Source organism: Metopolophium dirhodum, chromosome 6, assembly GCF_019925205.1.
Source record: "Metopolophium dirhodum isolate CAU chromosome 6, ASM1992520v1, whole genome shotgun sequence".
Classification (NCBI taxonomy): Eukaryota; Metazoa; Arthropoda; class Insecta; order Hemiptera; family Aphididae; genus Metopolophium; species Metopolophium dirhodum.
In genome coordinates, this window is record NC_083565.1 from 15,042,788 (window position 1) to 15,064,952 (window position 22,165).

Sequence of the window (22,165 nt, forward strand, 5' to 3'; positions counted from 1 at the left end):
GTTCATCCAACAACACGGTATCGTGGTTAAACGTGTGGTAACTTAATCTAACCAACCAATCACAGCAAAGGATTTGTATGCACGTACACGCGTACGTGTATAGTGGAAACCCGCCAATTATAATCAATACTTACCAGTTACCACATAGTCCGTGGTCGTGGTCTGTGCTTATTTACATTATGTTATCACTATGATAACACAATAAATTGTTATCAACTTTGAATGAAATTCTACTTAAAAAGTTAAAACCACAGAAAAGAATAAAAACGTTATTGGTTATTTTATTAATTCTTAAATATTATAATAGTTAATATTATATACCTTAATACTTATATAAGCAACAGTGTATTTATTCTTATGTGTTTATAATTATTTGTATTGACTAACATGACGGGCTTTTATTACTTTGTAATCGTCGGACATGGTGACAATCCTATATTTGAAATGGAGTTCATGTCTAGCAAAGAAGTAAAAGTATGTTATAATATCAATTAATACTAGTGGTATTTACAGCTGTGTACTTGTGTTTGCCAAAGTTTTTATTTTAATTGGTTGGTATTATATTTAAGTTAGCCAGGGCTTTTGATTTCAAAATTGTCATTTAAATTTCACTTACCGATATTTGTTTTTTCTGATTTAAATTTAAAATAATATGTTTATACTCTAATTTTATGATTTGCATATTATTGCACTATATAGATTTAATTGTTTTATGATTTTTAGTTAGATTTTGAACATCATTATTCTTTTTTTAGATTTAAAAGGTAAATTGTACATTTTTACGATTTTAATTTTGATTTTTAACAACGAGAAATCTTTCATTATTTGTGTGCTGTTATAAAATAGGCCTTATAAAACAAAATATTATTTATTTATTATTATCTACATGACTACATATTATGAACAACATTATAAACCTATCATCTATCAACTATGTTCGATTTTAAATTTTTGATTTAATGATTTAAATGATAAGTATATAAATAAAAACTATAAAATAATTAGGTATTGTTTTTGTATAAATTATGGGTTTAAATTTTTTTCAATTTCAATATAAATTTTGAATATCATTAAAAAAGATATTTTATTTTGATATTACTTGATTTCTTATATGATTTTTAACAAATATTTAAAATCTAATTCAAGCCCTGAAGTTTGCACATATATTGTACTAAATTACCTAATATAATTCAATTTCAAAGTGATACAAATCTACCAATCTTAGGTATTATATTAATTTACATTTCAGACAAACAATAATAAATTATTCTGACAATTCTACGTAACTATTTTCATAATTCATTGTATTGCTTTAACGTATTGTAACGACTGTTAAATTAGTAGGTCAGTTATTATTAATACTACCTACTTATTATTTAAATATAATCTTAAATAATTAATTAAATTGAATCAAATTGTTATTTTGTGTAGTTATTCTATGTAATTTTTAATATGTTATAGAAAGAAGACCATAGCCATTTGAACCAATTTATAGCCCATGCTGCCTTAGATCTGGTTGATGAATTAATGTGGAAATCGACATCTATGTATTTGAAAACTGTAGATCGCTTCAATCATTGGACAGTGTCAGCGTTTGTTACAGCTAGTCGAATGAGATTTATTATTGTACATGATTCTAAAAATGATGAGGGCATAAAAAATTTTTTCACTGAAGTATATGAAATGTTTATAAAGGTAAATTATATGAATAAAATTATCTTAATATTTGTTTCCTTGTACCCATAGTCTATTCTATGAGAGAATAATCAGTCCGTCAACCGATTCTCATCAATGATGCGCATCTCCCAACAACTACCTGGATGTTAATGTGTTCGCGTAATTCTTGACGCACCAATAAAATCATTTGTGACGCTAAAAGTGATTATTCTCTTGTGGAATAGAATATAGTTATATGATATATCACAGAATAATTATTCTATGTTTATATTATACAAATAATATTGCAAATATAATATGTAGGCATAAAGTATTATGTATTTATTTTTCAAATTTAATTTTGATGTTTTCTATAATGCAGTATACTTGCTACTATAGGAAAAATGTTTATTCATACAATATTTTTCTTCAATAAGTATTAAGTTTTTATTATGATTTAGATGCAGCTAAGTAAAATAACTTTCCATTTTATGATAATTAAATAATTACTCATAACATTTCTGAAGTAAAATAATTGTTTTGCTTATATGCTATTACCTCATCAGACCATAACAATATGTAATCTTTATCATTTGGAAAATAATATGTCTGGAAAATCTAATACATATTTTACTTAAAAATTGAAATTAATGAGTTTTTTTGGATTCATGAAGGATTTTTTAAAATAAGTTCCTACATAGCATACCTATTAATAATTTATTGAACATTTCACATTTTTATTATACCTACCAGTATCCAGTGTATACAATGTACGTATACAAATCTATAAAAGTATGAAAAAGGCTTTAGATAATATTACCATTCTTATTCTAAAATAGCTACTTAATAACTAATTTCCATTTAAATTTTCAGTATGTGATGAACCCATTCTATAAGCTAAACATGCCAATCAAATGTGGATCGTTCGATAAAAAAGTACAATTCTATGGTCGTAAATATTTAGTCAACTAGTATCTTATTATAGATATATTTATAATTGTGATCTTTATTTTTTTATGTCAAAATATAAACTAATTTATTCTATATTGTTTTATCGATTGTTATTTTTTTAATGCATTTTAACATCTTATTTGATAGATACATTTTGTTAAGATATTTACATTTTTATATACTCAATATTGTAGAAACATTAAACGATTTTAAAGAGATATTAATTAAATTAAACAGTTAACTATGATTTATTTATTAAGTACTTAAATAATGAAACTAAATGTTTTTAAACTAGTAAACTATAACTTATTAATTATTATTCAACAATAATGTTCATCTATAATATCAACAAGTAACATTTTGATGATATGTTTTTGTTCAATGATGCCATTTTACGTAACTGCTTGAGTCGTATGGTACCTGAAACATAGTTTTGAAATGTTACATGATATAGATATTCTGTTTTCATTTGTATCAAACTATGCATTAAATTAAGCTACATTGTAAGATTGGCAGTATTAATAATATTATTACTTGACAAATTATTATCAACAAAATGTATACACTATATTATGTGTATATGGATCTTAAGTTATGTAAAATAGATAAATTTACTGAATAAAAATGTCAGTAAAATTATTTTTTTGAAATATATTATAATCGCATACAAATGGTATATTGATTATACCAAAAATGCAAAGAATATCAACTATTTCTTCAAATATAATTACGTTTTAACTTAAATATAATATTTATTATGGTTATTTAACATAACTTAATATATTTATGTTTATAAATTAAAAAAACAACAAATAATGTATACATATATAAATTATAAAATTATAACAACTACAATAATTTATTGTTAGTTATAATATGATTTGAGGTACTTTAATCTTTTGTTTTATAAAACTATAAGTATATTTGAGGTATAATAAACTTAAAATGTAATATGTATTATATTTTACATACTAATATGATTATTATAAAAAGGTTGAGTGAACTTATGACTAATTTTTTCTATTTCCATTTTATTTTAATTAATAATCCATAAAATATGTTCTGTTGTCCTACTAGGTACTGTTCATTAATAAAGTTTGCCTAATAACTGTGAAAGGAAAATAAAATATGCTTTATAGTGAAAAGTGTCAAACAAAGTTTTATTCATGCCCATTATATTTCATATGTTAGGTATTTATATTATTTCAATGTAAAATAAACTTACATCTTCATAATTGTCTATTTTCGGTTCAGTTTTACTATTTTTTCTCATTTTGCCATAGTTGTTGTTGAACATGGAATATCCAACAAATTTCTTACCAACAAAAAACTAACAAAAAAACAATAAATGTACCTATGTTATTTTAATATTATTATTTTTTTTACATATTTTATATAATAAGATATTCATAGCCTATCCAAATCTATGGATATTTACAGAATGGTTTTAATATTATTAAACAATGTATGTATCTGTATGTATAAAATATGTTTTTTAAGAACTATTTTAACTTACCCCTCCACAATTCTGCGAGTAGCATATAAAAAATAATTAATTTGTATTTATTCAAGACATACAACTATAATAAAGGTCAATATCATTTTTTAATAGTAAGTAATCATGTAAAGGCAAAATAAAGTAGTAAAGTAAGTTGCAACTTTGTACAATAAATTTGGTACAAGTGGCTTGTACAGCTCATAGATGTTCATAACCTGTATTTGTGTAAGGTATATACTAATTTTTAAATAGTGAAGAGTTTCTTATGGTCAATTCATATTTTACTATATTATTATCTTATATTCTTATCGGTTCATTATCAGAATTTTCGACCAGTAAATTATGTTTAAATTTTGTATTATTATTTTATTACAACTACTTTAGTCTTTAATAAAATATGTTGAATTAGAAGATTACCTACCTGAATCACTTTTTATCTGTTGGTAACTGAGGGTCATATAAAAATGTATAGGTAACACTTTGTTGGCCAAATTATATAATATAACCATAAATCACATCAATAATTTTTAGTTTTACTCATTTTGTTTTATTATTATGTAGATAAATAGGTTTATTTTATTCATAACATATTATGTTATAGAAAATATACCTGAGTTTTTAAAATAAGTTTCTCAAGTATTTCTTATGAAAGTAACCAAGACACAAATATTTATAATAGTCTGTCTGGTGTCAACACATCAATAATTAAGTACTATATCTTATTAATTACAATATACCTTAGTATGATTTATGCACTTTTTAAAATACTTAAATACAATATTGTTCAATAGGTAAGGTACTTACTCTACTGTCCAATTGGCACATCTATAAAATATTAATGACATGTAAGTTCATATAATATATTTATAATAGATAATGATAAAAATATATGTACAATAATACCTGTGTACATATTACAAATTATGTTTTAAATTATAGTATATTTGTATTAGTATACCTACTTTTATTTTTTTTCAAACCGGTGAAAAATTATTTTTTCATTTGGTTTTATATTTACGTTTGATAAAAATCATCTACTTATCAAATTAATATGTTTTCATAAATAAAAATAAATTAAAAATAAAAATTTTGTATTAATATAATAGGTAAAATTGTAGTAAAACATAATAATATAATGATTCACCAATTAGCTATGTTAGAAAGACTAGAATAATAATAATTGTAATAACGATTTGTATACCTATTTAATTATCTTAATAATGTAAAGCTTAACAATGCAAGAAATTTCCCAACCTTGGAATATATTATTTTAATTTTTGAACTTGTTTTCTAGAAATGTGTATTGTGTAAATAATATAAAATATATCTATACTTTTATGTTACCTCCTTAAATACCTTACTTAGTATCTACCTATAAATATACCTGCATAGTGCATAACTAATAAAATACTTCATAAATTATAATATATAAACTAATAAACTATGATTTTCTTGGTTGTAAAAATCAAAATAACTTGTTAATACTTTTTTTTATAACACCGTAATATTGTGTGTTAAGCCTAAAAGTTAAAAAAAACCATAAATACCTAATAATATGATTGATTTTATACTATATTTGTTTTGATATTTTAATTATTTTATTGACTGTCATTTAATTATAATAATTCTTAATAAATTCCAAACCAATAATATAAGAAAAAAGTAAAATGAAAAAAAAATTCTTAATTTTATTTACCTATAACCTATATAGTTCAGGGGCGAACTCAGTGACTGACCCACTGGCCTACTGCCCTTGTACTATGGGGGTATGGGGCCCTTCATTAATATGCTACAAGGGACCATAATTAAAGATAGCACGTCTTGAATCTTAGTTATCCTCAAGTTCAACTGTAATTTCTGAATTTGATAAAACCTCGAAACCCCTTGAAATATATATTGTTGATGTAATTACATTGGAAATTGGAATCATGTTATTTTTATGGTAAACAAATTAATTGCTCCTCTGAATTTTCCTGAATGTGGGACCTTCTATAATTAGAGGTTAATAGACTATTACAGGCCCAGTCCACCTCTGATATAGTTGTATATTCACCAAATATTATACCTATTAACTATAAAATAATTACTAAGCACCATGGTAGGTAATAATTAATGTAAAATGTAAATAATACTATAATGACTGGGGCTGGGATTTTAGTGTCCTGAAAAAACCCAAAAAAATCCCTAATAAAAATACTTTTAAGCCTTAAAAATTCTGAATAATGTACTACAAAAATGCATTAAATTTTTTTCTATTTTTAATAATTTCGATGTAAATTCCAAATTTCCAATATTTATTTGGTGTAAATGATAATATACCTATAGGACTGTAAAAAAAGTATTACAGATAGAAATTATAGTTTTAGATTTCTATAATCTGGAGAAACAATTATTTCCATAAATTATTATTTTTTTAATAGTTTTAAATAATATATTTATTTATCTGTAAGTAGTCATAATATTTCATGTTCGTTAAATGTATCTAATACCTTTATAAAAATCATGTAAAATCATGTACAAAGTTTAAAATAAAATTTCAAATTAAAATATGGATTAAAAAACTTGAAAAATGCTCCATAAATACTCAAATGCTTTAGAAAATAAAATAATTACCTTAAAATTTAAAATCGTCAAAAAATGCACAGTTAAAATTTCTTATTTTGTTCATAAATACATGAAAAGTGTATGTTATAAAACAACAATCGCGTGTAGCTAGATTCAGAAAACAATGCAAAGTGCATCAGAATCCCAGCTTTAATAATGACTAATGAGTTGGTATTTGCAATTTGTTATCTCCATGACTCCATCAGACACCATCTTTCCATTCACGATCTACATCAAACTCAGTTTGTATGTAAATATAAGTTTTAATATGCCTCATTATTTTCTAAAATTAAAATAAACTATAGCTAATCATAAAACTATGTACACTAACTTAAAAATATGGAACGATAAAATACCACAATAGGTAGTAAAAATATTAACACGTATCAATTTATTATTTATGAATAGATTTTTAACAGGTTTATTATTATTTTTAATTAAACACGAGATACCTCTAATTAATTAATAATACAAGATAATAAAATTTACTATATTACTAACAGCTACACCTATTACATTATAATGTATATTCTACATTATAATATCATAATATTATGTTAAACTTACCAGCTGAGTATTGTCAAAATATCCATGAAAATGATTGCCAAAAGAAAAGAAAACAATGTTAATTATTTATTATAATTATACCATATCTATTGGAGAAACAAATATTTTCTTTTCTTTAAAAATGTTGGATATTTTAACTCCTGCTATTTAAAATAATAACTGTTCTCATTTCAAACTATAAGAAATTCTTGATAGTTTAAATTAATTTTTGTATACATTTTATTTAAACCATACTATACACAACACGTACCAATACAAACAGTAAGACTTGTTTGAAATGTACACTTGAAATGTAATATTAAGGGTATTACGTCTTATTAGTATGCATACATTTGGCAGCATTTATCATAGTCCATTTAAATTTTATTGCATATTGTTACTATAGAATTGTATAAAATATTTTTAATCAACTTTCTAACAGTGGCAACATTTGTAAAAACTAAAACATGTTCTGCTCTTAAAACATTTTGGAGTTAGTCATTAATAGAAGGAGTACACACAACAAATAGATATAAACATAATTTTTTGTATTATACATAAGACAAACTAAAGCAAATTATTTTGTTTTATCATCATAATATACGATATACTTATAAGCATCCACCATCCTCGCTAATATAATATAGCTGATATAGGCTATAAGTATGATATAGGTAAGTAAAGCTACATCTCAACATCTTTTTATTTAATTAATTGTAGTATATTTTATATTAATGTTCTTAGTTTCTTACGCTTGAGCTAAGTAAATAGGTCAGTATTTAATATCTGGTTAAAATGTCTGCAGATACATATTTATGTGGCCATAATTTTATTTATTAAATGTTTTGACCTACTTACAAATTATTACTATATTATTACCTAACCTAACCTTTTTATAGGTACGAAGTATTTGCGACAAAAAATATTAAATTTTAAAGTCCCAAATAACTACATACATTTCCTTAATTCCTTTCCATGTATACCTATGTAAAATAATAAAAAACTCAGGTAAGTACAGTATGTATTTAAGTAGGTAACTACCTACTCATTAGCAACATATTGTGTGATTAGTACAACAGGGATGTTATTATTATTATGTATTAGTGTATTACATATTAATATTATGTTTGTTAATATTATAATATTTGAGCCCATATAAATCAGTGTGTACCTATATACATACTGCACTAGTGTTGATGTTGAATCGGTTCACAGTTCTTGTATGAAATATACCAATATGCGTAAATACCTATATTATGACGCTAAACCTACTTTAAGCAAAAACAATATAGTTATTACATACATAATAGTTCAGGGAATATTGAAATTCCCACTATTGAAAAAAAAATACCTACGTATTTTAAAATCCCCATATGGTCAAAGGACATAATATATCCATAGTTTTTATACATTACATAATAATATATGGAGGTATTCTATTATTAATGTAATTCGGTAATCAATACTTCTATAATAAAGGTAGGTACAACAAACCAAATATATTATGAAGTACAACCGCGACACTAATATATAATATTTATATTTTATAGGTAATAAATTATTTAGTATGTCCAACTGGGGTGTTACTTTGATCAGTGATTATGGAAATGTGAAGAATATAAAACGCAAACTACATTACTTAGTGAAAGATTTACTAATCTCTGAAAAGCAGAGACGACTGACGAGAGCAACGGGAGCGAAAATTAATATAATCTAATAAAATTATTATACTATTTATATCGGACACCGTAACTGCGCACGGATCGTCGCCATTTTATAATATATCACCTTAAATCTGCATACGAGGTTTTTTTAACACCTTAACTCCACATACAATTTGTTTTTATCACCCCAACTCTGAACACAAAATAATTAATACCTATATTATATACACATAATAAGTATTAATTAATTAATTTTAAATACAATATATTATGTTATTAAAATTAAATAAAAATAATATTTTAGAATTGATAGATAATACCGGAAACGGCTTGAAGAGCCTAATCTAGACGATGTATAATGAATTAGTATAAAAGTAATGATTATAATAAACACAGTTTTCAACAAACATTGTGGTCGTCGGTAAAATAAAATAAAATATAAAATATCTAATGTAAATTAAAATTAAATTGCATTAAATGAAGCTAAACTCTTAACAAAATTATACTTTTCAATTTGGTTGTCGTTATATAATTCTATTTTTTTTTTATTTATAAATTGTATATTATTTTTTTGTTGTGTTCTTATTATCCTATTATTACTGATATGCGTGAATACTGAATAACTGGTGAAAAAATTTCGCACCATCAACGCACAAGGTCTGAGAATCACACATAAAATTTAAATTTGAATCTATGAAAATATGATTAAATTATGATCTAATGGGTCATTTGTTATAATAAAATATTCGTCTTTTACCGTCATCGGCTTGGTGGTATTAATATATTCATGTACTTCAGAAATTAATTTTGGAAGTTTCGGTAAATTTCGTATGCGTTCAGCACGAGAAATGCTATCTCTATTTAATTTTGTGTCTTTACATGTTAAAGACGACGCTACTTCTACATTATTAGCTATTTAAAGTTGTATTAACTTGGAAGGACAATCAGTAATATTATAATCAAGTCCCTTTCGTTTTATCCCGTTACTAATCTTTTGTCGAACAATAATATTGGACGGTGTCGATATTTTCATGTGAATATGCGTCCCTGATTCCCGCGAAAAATTATAATCAACACAAATTGTGTATAATTTTGCTATACAAATTTTTTGTACCTATGCATTTCCATCCAATTTCCCCGGATTTTAATTCTGTATACTTAGAATAAATATATTGGTTAGGTATTATATGTTATCGATTTTATCATATCAGTTTTATGGCATTCGGACTTTTGGTGTTTAAAATAATTTTTGTCACGCCTGCACCGAAAGTTTGGTTTTCGATAGCGGTTGAAGCATTGGGAAGCGTCCTTTTTCCGTCCAGCGGGCGGTAAAGTGGAATCCCTAAAAGTGCCGGGCGATAAATTGGAAATCCCCAAAAGTGCTGGGCGCACATATCACGCGCGTATCACCTGCACAACCAGACTATACCACGGTCCACGGTCCTAACTAAACATAAATTTTTGGTTACATCTTATATTCCATATTATTATAACCTCCATGCGTGACGCTTAAAATAAATAAAACCAAATCGTTTCTTTCATGAAATATTATTGTCGTATAATTATGGACTATGGTCTAGTTGTTGCATAGATCCCTGCATATTACATTTTCCGTGACCGATGAAATATGCAGAGGCGTGACAAAAAATAGTATGTGTGACTCGTGCGGGAAGACAGTTTCAGTCTTGGGCGAAATGCGGCCCGCGACTGAAATAGCTCACTTCCCGCCATTGCCACACAATATACTATTTTGTCACGCCTGCACCAAAAGTTTGGTTTTTGATAGCGGTTGAATCGTTGGAAAGCGTCCTTTTTCCGTCCGGCCAGTGGGTGGTAAAGTGGGAATCCCTTAAAGTGCCGGGCGGTAAAGTGGAAATCCCCAAAAGTGCTGCGCGCACATTTCACGCGCGTATACCCTGTACAAACAAACACTGGAATCTATACCACGGTTCTTACAAAACATAAACTTTTGGTTACATCTTATATTCATATCATAACCTCCTTGCGTGACTCGTAAACATTTTTCTTTCATGAAATTGTTTTCGTATAGTAATTTGGTTGTTGCATGGATAATAGATCCCTCGATCCCTGCATACCTTTGCATTACCTTTGCCGTGATTTAATTTTTTTTATTCTTATTTTATTTTAATATAACAATTATTATTTATACTGAAATTTATACCACGGTCCATACAAAACATAAACTTTTGGTTACATCTCATATTCATATCATAACCTCCGTGCTTGACGCTTAAAATTAATAAATAAAACCAAATCGTTTCTTTCATGAAATATTATTGTCGTAGAATTATGGTCTAGTTGTTGCATAGATCCCTGCATATTACCTTTGCCGTGACCGATGAATGCAGAGGCGTGACAAAAAATAGTATGTGTGGCTCGTGCGGGAAGGAAAATTTCCGTCCTTGCCACACAATATACTATTTAGAATGCGGAGCTACGGTGCGTTCGTTTTTTCTACCGCGCGGAGATACGGTTCATGCAGAATTATGGATTCACAAAATATTTTTATTTATGCAGAGCTACCACGGTGCGTCCATTTATATATATATATATATTTTATTAGGTAAATATTATATTATAATTTATAATAATTTATAGTAGTTATATGGATCAATATTTTATACTACCTACCCCTAAAATGGGTAGCTCCGGACTTATGGTGTAAATTCTGACAAAATTGTTTTTCATTTGTATTGGATCTCTCTGATTAGAGACCGAATTGATAAATGAGAACATTGTTACCAAATATTATATGTGGGTTTTTCGAACGAAAAAACTACATTGGTCGACATTAGTACATTACCTACCTCCAATTTACATTGATATTATTAAGATAAACGATGTATATTACAAAAAACTCTATTTCTTAATTCAAAACTGATAGTTATTGAAGTTAATTTTGTACACTTTATAAATTAGTATCAATACAATTTAAGTCGTGCAGACAAGTGACAACTGACAGGGGGAGGGGGAAAGATTAAGTGTGGACCTGTGGACGATTTTATTCATTTTATAAAGTAGATCGGGCACAGCGGAATTGTGACCGCCGCGCATACACGAATATTATACAATAATAAAATTATTGATTACTTGAAACTTCGCATCTGATTTTTTTTCCGATTAGATTGCCAGTTATATCGACTTTAATATTCAGGTACGTCATCTGATGCTTAATATTAAGTTCTTTCTTTTTATTCAAAATGTTGGGTGTAACACGTCGTACGTGCTTGTGTGTCCTTTAACACGAGCCCCCCACTACTGTCTATAACAGCTTAGAGGCTCCCAAAAGTATAATATCGTAAGTTTTGTTGTTAAACTAATTATGCAATGTTACAATCAGTAAAATTTAAAACAATAAATTAATTTTTCTTATAATGTTTCGTAAAATTGTATTCAAAAATATAAAATACTTATAGTAGTTGTGATTTGAGAAAGTAAAAATTAAAAAAAAATGGTAAAATTTAATAACTAATAAGTATAACCAAGGGAAGTATTTACAATATGAAACCTTGTTTAGTTAAAAAGTTTGAAAATAAAAGATAGGTACGTAAGTAACAATTGTTGTAAAAGGTAAACCTAACCTAAGTCAATTAATTATAATTTATATTACATTACCTATCTATCTGTATTTAACCATACACAGATAAGTTATAGGTATTCAAAAATCGTATTTTAAACATTATAAACTGTTATATGAAAACTATTAAAACCATTTATGAAATATATTTTACATTTTTAAAAATCCAGTACCTAACCCAAGGGAATTACGAAAATACATTTATTATGATATTATTATACCATGTCCCATGTCCCATGGATATATTGTACAATGTACCGTACCTATACATATCTTGAGATGATGAGCTTGTGCCATAAAATATGTAGGTCACTAAAAACGAGCTTGTTGTCTATCTTTATACATATTATTTTTCTTTATTAAAAAAAATATGTTTTTAAATTAACAAAATAACAGCGAGCAACGAAATGAAGATAAAATGCCTACTTTGACAATATTAAATACATTTATGATATTATTAAGTTCTCACTCTAATAAATAGCAATACTGTTTCAGATATACTTACTCTGCCTCCAAGGTTAGACTGAAAAAATGTATAAAACACACATTTTACATAATTAATAATAGTATAAAATAATAACACATAATTTTGTAGGCAAATAATTTGTTTTGTAATTAAAGAACTGTGGTTTATTTTACAAGAATAATATTATAATACTTTAGTTAGTAAATATATTATATACTACTATTATTAGAAGGTGCAGCAAAATACAATTAGTGAAACAACAAAAGAATTCTTTTTCGTTTTTATAATTCATATCATTTGTTTTATACAGACATTTTAAAAATGTACTATATGAGAAATTACCAGAAAGTAGAATTTGCCGTCAGTAAACAATTACTACCTGGACAGGCAATCTTTTGTTTTGTATTATTCTTTTTATACCATAAACAATGGCAAAAATTATTTAGTACAGGTGTACCCTTAAACTGTAAAGATGAATAATAATTATTAATCATGAACATTCTTTGAAATTTGTTTGAATATTAATCGTCACACTTTTGTGAGTTATAAAAGTTATACATTTTTAAAGATTACTGTAAATAACAAAATAATATACCTATTCTAATACGATGACTAAAAATATATTATTCTAACACTCAGGAATGGCCGCGTTGATACAAGGGTAGGGGGATATGGTGGCTGAAGTACCCCCTCCCTTAGGCCTTATAGATACTTAAAACTATTTCACTTGCCTACGTAATTATATAATTATATCATGTGCAGTAAAAGGAAATTTTGTTACCAAAGTTTGTTATTGTTATTATTTTATACTATGCATGTTGATGAATATTTTATTCACTATAAAATCTTAAACTTAATGCCTATGCTTTTATGTACTCGAAGTCAATTTTTTCGTCCAGCCCTCCCTTAGTCCCTTCTTTGCCATTTCTAGATCCACGCCTGGCCACACTTAAAGAAATTATATAGGTAACCTAAAATTAGATGAATCAAGTGTAAATATAATAAGTACAGTATAAATTAATGATTAGGTATGATTTTTTTTACTTTTCGCCAACATTTTATAATATACAATATTAAAGAGCATTAAATTACGTAGGTAGTAGGTACCTACTATTATAATTGTTGTATGTTCTACAAGTTATTGGTTTACTGTTTACTGTTATGGTAATAAATAATAACAAATCACTCACTGCTCGTTTCCATTCCGATGGGAATAAACGTTTTATCTCTCTGTAAGCTGTATCTAAAACAATAAAACAATACAATAATATAAGTGTATGTCTACCTACATTTGAAAAATATAAATCTTTCTGTTTAAGGAACATAATATATAATTTTTGTAAGCATCAATAACTATACATTTTGAACATAATTAAACGGACATATTATTATTATTATTAAGTATTTTATATCCAAATCTGCCACTGATGCATATTATACAAAATATCTAAATATAGCATAAAAATAAAATTCTTGGCGGATATCATTGCATTACACATTATTATAATACACCACCTCAGGCCAATCTAGAACGGAAATGAATACGGTATAAAGTATTGTAATAATATGAAATATATCATACATTAACAACAGTTTTAAAATAATATTTCTGTTTTCGGTAAAAATGTAAAATAAGCCCAAAATTTGTTATTTATATGTAAATAAACTATTACACGACTTTTCCCGGGTTAAACTAATATTAATCTTTATTAATATATCTTTCTATCGTTTCTCGTTTTACTATAGTTGAAATATTTAATACAAATACAATTACAACGATCATGTTTAAGATTTCCCGTTTCTTAATTCTGGACATAAACACAAAAAACTGGAAACAGATTCAACGAATGCTTATTATAAGCCTACCGCCTACGTAAATCCTGTATCGTTAAGATTGGTATTTCGGTATCCCGATATTCGTATTTATTATATTATGTTTGCATCAAAAATATGTCCGGAATTAAGAAAGCAAATCATAAAAGTAATCATTGTTATTGTTTTCATAAGTAAATTTAACTTTTTAAACATATTTTATTGCTCAGCCCGAAATCTTACACTGCGAAACCGTTACAATCGAAAATTCTCTCTTATAAATCGTCTCAAATATTATATCACAATTTATTTCTAGTTTAAATTCTTTAATTATTCCACTAATTTTCCTTCTTACCAAGGTTGTACACAAACGTTTTTTCCATGCTTAATATTTTTCTAATTATCCAATTATTCATTATATTATAATTTATAATATTTAATATCGCTAATTTAATTATCTAATAATATTATATAATATTATTTGATTATGATTTTTGTATATCATATAACACGTTATATAAGTATTTATATATTTTGTTATTATTATTTTATACTTGCTTTAATGTTAAGCTATATTTTTAAGTTATTATGTTATATTATCCGCATATAATAATATGTATATTACTTGACTGTCGATCTGTAATAGTCGAGTACTAAATGAAACGGCGCATACTAGTTGGGTACCATATTAAAATTGTTTACCAATTTGGTCCACCGTAAAAATCATACTTTACTGTTTGGGTCCCTTAAAAAGTGTACCTAATTTAGGTACAGGTTGTTGAAAATGTTCCAACAATTCCAACTGATTATTTGCATCTGGATAATTCGATTTTGTATTTGTAAGATAGAGGAGAAATATAAACTTCTTATTAAAATATTCATATCGACAAATTGTTGAATAATCAGTTTTTATTTATTATTATTTATTTTTTAATAAAACGTAAATGTGCACAAGGTGCATATTATATTTATTTTGTACTATTTTGAAGTCATAATAAGAAATAGGTTAGGAACTACATATATCTTTAATTTTATAATAATATGTAACTATGTAAGCACCAATATCCAATGATTCTGAAATAGGTAATTTTGAAAATTAACCGAATGAGTTTATGTAGAAAAAATAATATTAGATTTTATAATTGTATTTAAAAGAAAAACAATTTTTAAGTACCTAGCTTAAGTAATAAATATAATAATCTATACATTTTCTTAACGTTTTTTATGTGACACAATATGATAGGCAGTGTTAGGACTTATCTAGATAAATTATCCAGATAATTATTATTTTTATCTTTTATCTTATCTAGATAAATAAATATAAGTTATCTAAGTATTTATTTTAGATAAAAATTTAACTTATCTAGATAAATTTACAAGATAAAATTTTTGGAGAAAATTAGCTAGATCTGTTCGAAAATGTTTTATTTTTATTCTCATTATCTGAGGCAAAACTTGTACGTAAAATCAACAACAGGGCAAAAACATCCAGGGCTAAAAATATATGACGTTATTCAGAAAAGACTGTACATTATTCCTATTTAGTACTTATTACTTATTAGTAATTAATATTCTGTGTTCGGTTAATAATATATAATATATACTAATTAATTTATGTAATTAGCCTATATTAGTATATTACTGTTGCAACCAATATGTCAAATTCCCAGAATTTTATAAATATTTTGAAACTATAATTAAAATACGAATAATAGAACAGATGACAAGTTATAACCACCGCCGTCCCAAACAAAATTCCATAGAATATAATATTATTCATTGATAAATAAAGATAAACCAGCCGTCTATTCTTTCCGTATTTGCAATGCGTCTGAAATTAATGACAATTGATAAATCTGACGATCAATACACGAGATGCTATTTATATATTTCGGGTTTTATATTTTGTATTATAAATCTATGGACTATAAACAATCTCTAAACCAATTTTAATTGCACATGACGTATAATAATAATAAACATTATTTCGTATACACAAATACACAATACTCGTAAATATCTTTTCAATGTTGTTAATTATTAATAGTACGTGACACGAAAAGTGGCCGGTGACCACACCACCCGCCCGGAAAGAACGGCCGTTAGCCATGGGTTCTCTTGTGTGTGTATTATTTTGTGTACTTACATGACGGTATATATATTTTTTTAAATTAGTTGTTTTAATTTTAATTTCTAAAATTATCTGTTATTTAAATATTTATATAATTATCTAGATAAAATATTTTTAAATTTTATCTTTTTGTTAGATGAATTTTTATTTGTTTATCTTTTATCTGTATCTTAGATAAAATTTAGTGTTGTTATCTTTATCTTTATCTAGATGATTTTTTTGTTATCTGTTCCTAACACTGATGATAGGTAGTAGCAAAATATACAAAAAACAAAATATATAACTTAAAACATAATACTTAAAACATAATACTTAAAACATAATATTATGTTTTACTGGGTAACTCTTGAAAAATGATTAGTTTTATAAGAAATCAAATTATGAAATTAATTCATTCAATTTATAATTAATGATAATATTGTTTATGCTATAATTATTCGATTAAACAAGTTTTTGCACCTCATTAATACATTATAGTACAACACCTATTACACTGAATATTAGAAGTTAATCAAATAAATAACCATAGTAGGTAGTAGCTACCTCTATAGTATAATATACCCTTTGAATATTGAATATACCTAGTTGTTAAAATGCATGTTTATTATACTTAGGATGTAATAACCTACTACAGTTTGTATCTACAGACCATTAATATTGATGATCCATTATTAGATTGTCCCGCTATAACATCATCATGGGTAGAAATATTAATAATATTGCATATAATCTATACGAGTAAAATATATTTCCATTCTTATCTACTAACTTGTAAGTGTTTATATAGTTTTGGGCTTTATAGTAGCTGACTAGATGAGTGTTCTGTAATTATATTAGCCTAAACTCTAAACCAATGAAAAATCTTAAGAAGATGTCAGCGTTTGATTTTTCACTCTGGCCCACGTGCAACATAGACAAAACGCATGTAAGCTGAAAATTTTTTTTTGTATATGTATTTGAGTAATCTTAGAGTAAAATCACCTATTAAAAAAACGATAGAGAATAATATTTTCTAGTGTTTGACTAATTTTAAAAGTCGAATACAAAGTCAAATAATAATAAAATATAAATCCGATAAGTTATACCCTCAAAAATATTATTCTCTATAATTTTTGTAATAGGTGATATTACTCCAAGATTACTCAAAAATCATAAAAAAACGATTTATCTATGTTGTGCATGGGCCTGAGAGAAAAAACAAATATTGTGCTGATATCCTCTTAAGCTTTAGCAGGCCATTGATCGATGTATTCTTAATTATATAATTATGATGCCATACTGGAGTAGTTAGTAAAATCAACTTTAAACAAATAACAATAAAATTCATATATTTTTAAAAACAAATTGCATTTAACCTTTCTTTATTGCATCTACCTATGTAATATACGTATATTATCATAATAGCCGTAGCATGACCAATTGAAAGATTAGATAAATATTTAAATTGTTTGACGAAATTTGTGTAATATAATATTTTGTATAATAATTATTTAAAATTAAATAGTAAATAGTAGGAAATTACTAACTGTAAAATTAACAAAAAAAAAATGTTCAGCATAATATAATATACATAGTTAATTTCTATGATAAATTGTTAGCCAGTAATCCAACTCCTGAGGCTTATTCCGACAGAAAAAAAATAAAATAATAGTTATTAATTATTATATAATCAATGTTAATTAAATTGATATACCTACTATAATAAGTACCCAATACTTGTACAGTTGAGATTTATAACTTTTTTCATGTAATATCTACCTATAAATTATTAACAACTAGTCCTAGTTCAATATAAAGATATAATTATTATTGTAAACAATGCACTCTTGGGCAATAGCATGTTAATAACTAAAATAAATAAATAATTTAACTGACATTTTGTATTAACTATTAAGTAACATTTAATCAATGAAATAACTATTCTGTAAAAAAAAAGAATATTATTTCATTGGATAATCCCAACTTAATTTGACGTTATGTCTTATTCTATATTAATTTTCAACATAATTAATGTGTAGATACTTCATAATGAATTATGTACTGTAATAATTGTCAACAATTAAATTGCGCCTGAAATGTTATTTTTGCTTGACGCAAAATAATACACATGATGGAAACTGAACTGACTAGTACTAATCCTTAAGTCATAAAACTAAAGAGTAAAGACTTCACATATTGAAATACATGATTAATTGGTTAATTAGTAGATTATGGTTATGGACTCTTAGGTTTTCGAAATAACTATAATATTATATTTTAATTTACAAAAATAATTATATAATATAGACATATAGTAAACATTTGATAAAATATGTAATAAGTATATTATAATTGTATCCAAAAGTTAAAACTAAAAATATTGACATGAAAGGCACAGACATTTTAATGTACAAAACAAAACAAAAATGTGCCGTTTATTTGGACACCGAGACATTATTTAGACATACATTAGCTGACTAACACATTAAAAATATAGCAGAACCTGATGTTTATCAAACTAAAATACAATACACAATATATACATACAAAACATTAAATTACGAGGAATAAATCAAAATATAAATCGTTGGCGATAATTTTAAACATCTTGATAAACAGAAATAATTATAATAAACCGACTGAGAACTGGCCACACTCGTCTTACACATGGATACCTAATGCAAAACCCAACCACCAACAGAATGAATATAATGTATACTGTATAGTGGTAAAAAAATATAATTGCAAAATGTAGATTCAACGAACAAGACAGAAAATATCACTACAACCAGAAGACGACATTAAATAGAGAAATATAATATTTGTGATATACAATACAATTAATATTTATAAGTTATAACCTTTTTACAATTGTCAAGTTGTATACAAATTATGTAAAATAGCATATTAAAAGCTAATGAGCCCTGCTAAGTTATGATAAATAAAAATAAAATAATAATTAAATAGACAAAAAAAAGTACTGATTATGACTGATTAGGCGGTATATAATAATATGATCTTATAAATGCTGCTATTGAAACAAATAATCGTTGTAATTAAAAAATGTTAATGACAATTTCGTTTTTAATTAATTATTATTGTTAAGTATTGGATTTTTTTAAGCTAGTACAAACATTTTTGTAATACAACTGTAGATATTAAATTTAACGTCTCAGAACAATGTCAAAGTGATTTAATGCAAATATATGTTATGTTCTATTTAAACCAAGTATAATAATTATAATCTACTTAATCCTATAGACTATAGAGTGTGGAGTATAGAAATAATAATTAATTATACCTTATAAGCACATTCTATATAGATACAAATATACAATATCTATCTATATATTATAAAATATTGATTAAAATGTTGAACGTAATTTTAAAAATACACAAACCACATATATGAGAATATGACTACTAAAGTTAATTATGTTTTCACTAGTTGACATATAAATATTGTGATATTAATACAATTATTATTATAAAATGTTTTGTGTCTTTAGACTGGACAAATGCCCTTTGCATTTTCATTTATATAAATCTTGGATTATTTCTAAGTCTCATCAGTTAGGTAACAGAAAACATTATGTTTATTTTTTCTTAATAAAAAAAGAATAATTATAATAACACAAAAGTTCGGACTAAAAGAAAACAAATATTTTAATTTTATATAATATATTTTTGGTACCTACCTACCTATTTTCTGTGTAAAATCTAACCATGGAAATTTTTAGCACTTATCAAATATTTAATCTACCTTTTTTGATTTTTGTCAATATTTGTATACATGTTTCATCCTTTTTAACGTAAAACTTTTCTTTTATAGTTTTATAAGTAAGCTTTTACATGCTTTAAAGCCGATAAACCATATTTAATAATTATTTGTGATGTATTTATTAGATTTAAACATAGCTGTACATATTATGTTTATTGTATTTATTACTAAAATACGTCCCACTGTCCTAGTATGATTCATTTGAGGATAGCTAACAAATTTGTAATAAAAAAATAAAATAATTTAAAATGTTAATTTATATTTTCTATTTTTTTAAAATGTAATTTAACTAAGTATAGCTTTTTATAGAAACATAACGGGCAACTTCCAACACACATTAAATCTAAATCGTAACATATAAAAAAATATTTTAATTATTTAGCTATTACAATTTAAAAATAAATCTAAACTGCATTAATTGAATGATATAATTAAATAAACTATCATATTATTATTATTATTTATTATTAATTTGAAATGTATGTATAATCATTTTGGTAAATGATCAAGGTGACGAGGTAAATTTCAATTAAAAACTAAATGGACAGTAATCGTAAATTGCAATATAATAAACTAACATCAGTCACTATTCACTAAACATGTTGTTATAAATAATTAATAGTTATATTTGTATATAATAAATAATAAAATATAAATATAATTATAATTATAAAATCGGGATTAACAATTGTTTACCTATTGGACATTTTAAAATTTAAGTTAATAACAAACTAAAAACAAAAATAATTATCTTTTTATTTTCTATGAAGATACCTACCTATAATAGGTATTATACAAAAATATAAATTAAAAGTATAAATAAATACCTTGAAGATGACAGTCCAAGAAGTTGGACGATGACAGTCCAAAAATTACAATATAAACTACTGCAAAGCTGATGTGCTGCATGGTTGGACCTAGACTTGAGTTTATCAAATGAGTGTCACTCACAAGAAGTATTCAGTTTTTACACCGGCAGTGGCGCAACCGCTCCACAACTTTTGCGCACACCCTAAATATATATGTATACCAATACACCTATAGATGAACATGAATAACGAATCAACTGTACCACAAATGCACCCACTCATATTTTGAATTTGGAAGTATAATTAGTTGTTGGTAAGTATATTATAATTATAAACGATACATATTACAATAAAAATAAAAATAATTGAAAGTTAATGTTTATAATACAAAAAATATATATGGTTATATTGAATAAATATTAAATTTAATCATGTAGCTCTTAATTTAAAACCGAAACTCTTAACTCGTATTAAAAATAATTATTTTATTTCATAAAATATTATACTCTTATTTTATTTTACTAGTTTGTATACCGTATACCTATACTTTATTTGTATGTTTAAATTTTGATTAGTTGATTGTTCTAGTCCAATATTATTAGACTTGGAACAAACGGAAGCAAGTGGTATTACATTCATGAACATCTAATATTTGTTTTGATAAACGCTA

The 22,165-nt window shown here is 25.3% G+C and overlaps 2 protein-coding genes across 3 annotated transcripts; one reads left to right on the forward strand and one right to left on the reverse strand.

Annotated features, from left to right (window-relative positions):
• Positions 1 to 211: 211 nt before the first annotated feature.
• LOC132947359 (trafficking protein particle complex subunit 2) lies at positions 212 to 2,700 on the forward strand. Its single transcript, XM_061017629.1, has 3 exons — positions 212 to 474; positions 1,462 to 1,695; positions 2,530 to 2,700. The coding sequence occupies exons 1-3, from the start codon at positions 388 to 390 to the stop codon at positions 2,626 to 2,628; spliced, it is 420 nt and encodes a 139-aa protein (XP_060873612.1). The 5' UTR covers positions 212 to 387; the 3' UTR covers positions 2,629 to 2,700.
• Positions 2,701 to 2,836: 136 nt separating this feature from the next.
• On the reverse strand, positions 2,837 to 21,611 carry LOC132947360 (uncharacterized). 2 transcript variants are annotated; one of them, XM_061017631.1, is made up of 8 exons: positions 21,514 to 21,611; positions 14,174 to 14,226; positions 13,023 to 13,040; positions 12,838 to 12,840; positions 4,910 to 4,930; positions 4,124 to 4,135; positions 3,833 to 3,937; positions 2,837 to 3,027 (listed from the first exon to the last, which is right to left on the reverse strand). In XM_061017631.1, the coding sequence occupies exons 1-8, from the start codon at positions 21,593 to 21,595 to the stop codon at positions 2,986 to 2,988; spliced, it is 336 nt and encodes a 111-aa protein (XP_060873614.1). In that variant the 5' UTR covers positions 21,596 to 21,611; the 3' UTR covers positions 2,837 to 2,985. The 2 variants fall into 2 exon arrangements, with proteins under 2 accessions (XP_060873614.1, XP_060873613.1); XM_061017630.1 differs by lacking the exons at positions 4,124 to 4,135; positions 4,910 to 4,930; positions 12,838 to 12,840; positions 13,023 to 13,040.
• Between the last annotated feature and the right edge of the window lie 554 nt (positions 21,612 to 22,165).